At 37.4% G+C, this 3897-nt stretch overlaps 1 protein-coding gene across 1 annotated transcript in view; it reads left to right on the forward strand.

Annotated features, from left to right (window-relative positions):
* The window catches only part of ppox (protoporphyrinogen oxidase), a gene marked incomplete at its 3' end in the record, with an annotated part of 47785 nt that overhangs the window by 16101 nt on the left and 27787 nt on the right, over positions 1-3897 (forward strand). Inside the window, 1 exon segment of the mRNA XM_037677350.1 lies at positions 1151-1266. Coding sequence (XP_037533278.1) covers positions 1151-1266 — 116 coding nt within the window.

A 3897-nucleotide genomic window follows, 5' to 3' on the forward strand; every position in this document is an offset into this window, starting at 1 on the left:
ATCCATCCATCATCCATCCATCCATCCATCCATCCATCCATCCATCCATCCATCCATCCATCCATCCATCCATCATCTTCTGCTTCAGGGTTGTGGGAGCAGCATCTTCACCAGGGAGGCACAGACATCAACATCCACCTCTTCAACTCTTCTAGGATCCCATGGTGTTCACAGACCAACTGACTATTTATTAATTAATATCCTGATGCTGCTCAATAATCCAGGTAGAAAAATCTAAAAAGTTAAGTCTGGTCCTCTGGACATTCACAAAACAAACAATACAGTTTATAATAAATAAACAATAAATGTTTTTTTTGTTTGTTTTGTTTTTTGAATGTCCAGAGGACCAGACTTAACTTTTTTAGATTAATAAGTAATAAATTTATGTTTTTAAATTTAATGAAAGGCAAACCTTTAAAATTTAAGGACAAATTTAACCTAATTGTTTTCAAGTCTTATTGTAAAAGCAGTTTCAAAGATTACAGCACAGTGTGATGTTTTGTAATTTTAACATGAACCTTGTGCATATCTGCAAATAATAAAAGTGAAGATATTTTTAATACATCTTTATTGTAAAAATCTAAACTAAAATGAAAAACACATGGGTTTAAAGCAGCAGGAAGGCAGTAAGGTAGGATTATGAATCAGGTTTATAAGTTACAGCTCATGAAGTACTCCATTAAAACATGACATCTCTTCCACAACATCTTGAGACAAAACCTTCAGGGTGTTCTTCTTCTAATACGTTTAGTGGTGGCTAGTAAGTAACTTAAGGGAGCACTACCGCCACCAGGTGGTAAGACAAGTTGGATTCTAGTCCCCGCCTACAGAGCCGGTCCAGAAGTGTAAATGGAAACACAACGAGACACGAGCCGATCTGAGCTGACCTGATCCGCACTGTGACAGTGGAAAAGGGGCACAAGAAAGACCCCAATGAACCCCTATTGTGAGTAGTGATAGGGCAATCGCCATATGTATCCAGCTTAGCTCAGCTTTATAACTTGAACCCCAAACTCTCGTTTTTTTTAATTGAGAAAGCTCTTCGGATGAGAAGTGAAACGTCTTCAGCTACAAAATACAGTCCAGTTGTTTTGTTTTAACCTTTTTTTTGGATTGTTAGAAAGATAAACACAAATGTATGTGTCTGCAGGTGGAGGATCTGGGTCTAGAGGGGGAGATTTTGCCAGTTTCCTATAGCCATGATGCCTCTAAGAACAGATATCTGTACGTCAGAGGACAACTTCACAGATTGCCTTCAGGAATAAGGTAAATACGTTAAGAAAATGTTTAATATCACATCTGTTTAACAGTAGAAGATAAAGAAAATGGATAAAGCAGATTAGTTTGAACATTTTTGTGTTCCTTGAAAGATTGCATATCGCATGCCACCCATCCCAGACTTTTAACTAAGAATATCTTGTGTTGAAAAATGGCACTGTAAGCGTTTTGGTCCAAATTTTTAAAATAATGTTATGCACACTTTCGTGTGATATCACAAGATATGATACTCAGAGTATCTGTTGTGAACGACTCTTAGCTATTACCACACCAGATTTATCAGTGGTAGCTGAGTAGTCAGTGCCGTGGTGTTGTAATCCTGAGGTTGCAGGTTCAAGCCCAGGTTGCATCAGGAAGGGCATTGTCAAACAAGCTGCCAAATCTTTCATGCGAGTTTACTCACTGTGGTGACCCCTGCAGAAGGGAACAGCCGAAAGGAACTTACATACTTTTTATTTTAATTGGGAAATATACTGAATTATAGGCATTTTTGTTTTGGTTAATGTCAGTAAGCTCTGGTAGCCATGTTGAATTGGATGGATTCAAAGAAGGAATTAGTTGTAGATGCACATCTATTGATTATTATCTGAGAGTTTTATTAAAATTTGTTCAGTGGTTCATGTGATACTTGATAACAAACAGAGTAGAGTCCAGCTGTTAATGCTGAACTTTTAAGAAAAGATCTTTCTCAACAAGTAATACTTGAAGTGTTATGAACGACTGAGCTACTATCACATTGTAAATGTGACTTGGTTATAGACCGTTTTTATTTTTCAAAGTCAGTTGGCTGGAGCATCTATTTGTAATTTAGTTCAGTTTATTTCTATAGCTCAGAGTCCCAACAGAAGTTGTGTCAGGGCACTGTACAAAAACATTTACACACATTATAAAAGCCAGATACTAAAATGTATCTATCTAAGGAAGCAACAGATTGTGTTGAATCTTCACTTCATCACAGTCTCCCATCCTGAACAAGAACAAAGGAGACGGTGGAAAGAAAAAACTCCCTTTTAAAGGAAGAAACCTCCAGCAGAACCAGGCTCAGGATGAGCTGCCATCTGATTTGACCAGCTGGTTTGAGAGGACAGGAAGGAGAGACAAACACAGAATGACAGGTCCAGGTGCACTTTCTATAGGAGAAAAGACAAAAAAATACAAAACACATGTTAAGAAAGAAATGATTACAAATACAAAACAGGTAGAGTCGAGCAAGTACATAGAGCAGCACAGTGAGAAATTATGGTCAGTTTGTCCTCCAGCAGTCTAAGCCTATAGCAGCAGAACTAAGGGACAGCTCAGGAAACCCAAGCTAACCCTAACTATAGGATTTATCAAAAAGGAAAGACTTAAGCCTAAACTTAAAAGTAGACATTATGTAATAATAATAATATTATCCATGCCACATCTTCATTTTGAAAATCATAATCATATCTGAAGCGCGTTAGTGTGAGAAGCTGCAGCAAAGCCGGACAGTCTCATGGACAAAACACCTCCATCACCCTCCACTTTCACCCCCCGCCGAACATATAAACAACCTTCCCCTTCCTTTCTGATGGAGACTCCAAATTATTTGTCAAACGCCAAAAAATCAACAGGAAGAAGAAGAAATAGATGCAGAAGTTGAATGGAGATTTGTGATATTTAGCCTGTTGTTGTTTTATAGTTAGTGTACCATAATGCTTAGACCTTAGAACGCACCTGTCTCTAAGCCATACTTATTAAATATAAGATAAATCATAATTTTGTATATAAATAAGACACTCAAGTTATTAAGTCGTGGGCATCCATTGTTCATAATCTGTGCCCAGTCCGCTCCAGCTGTGTGCAGCTTTCTTGTAGTACAAGAACCAGCCAGCAGATGGTGTTTCACAGAATATAGCTTGCTTTCAGCACATGCTCAGACTGAAAGATTGTCACGAAGCTTCACTGTCTGACTCGTGGTTACAGCCGTTATACCTTCAAAATGAACACAAGAACTATATGCATAATCACTGGACAGAACAGAGCTAAACACCTACGTAACCGAAATTATTTTAAAATTATTTACTGGTTTAACACAGTCTTATCTAGGTCATGTAACCGGAAGTCAAATGGTACCGGTAGAATGCGGTAAATATTCATTAAATTTGTACCATGGATTTTGATTGGTAAACACTTTTGTTAACAACTGCTGTTTTTAAATGTACAAACCGGATTCCAAAAAAGTTGGGACACTAAACAAATTGTGAATAAAAACTGAATGCAATGATGTGGAGATGGCAAATGTCAATATTTTATTAGTAATATAACATAGATGACAGATCAAAAGTTTAATCTGAGTAAATGTAACATTTTAAAGGAAAAATATGTTGATTCAAAATTTCACAGTGTCAACAAATCCCAAAAAAGTTGGGACAAGTAGCAATAAGTGGCTGGAAAAAGGAAAGTCTGCATATAACGAACAGCTGGAAGCCCAATTAACACTAATTAGGTTAATTGACAACATGATTGGGTATAAAAAGAGCTTCTCAGAGTGTCAGTGTCTCTCAGAAGCCAAGATGGTAAGAGGATCACCAATTCCACCATTGTTGCGCAGAAAGATAGTGCAGCAATACCAGAATGGTGTTACCCAGCATAAAA

Source organism: Nematolebias whitei, chromosome 5 (genome assembly GCF_014905685.2).
Source record: "Nematolebias whitei isolate Nwh7 chromosome 5, NemWhi1, whole genome shotgun sequence".
Lineage (NCBI taxonomy): Eukaryota > Metazoa > Chordata > Actinopteri > Cyprinodontiformes > Rivulidae > Nematolebias > Nematolebias whitei.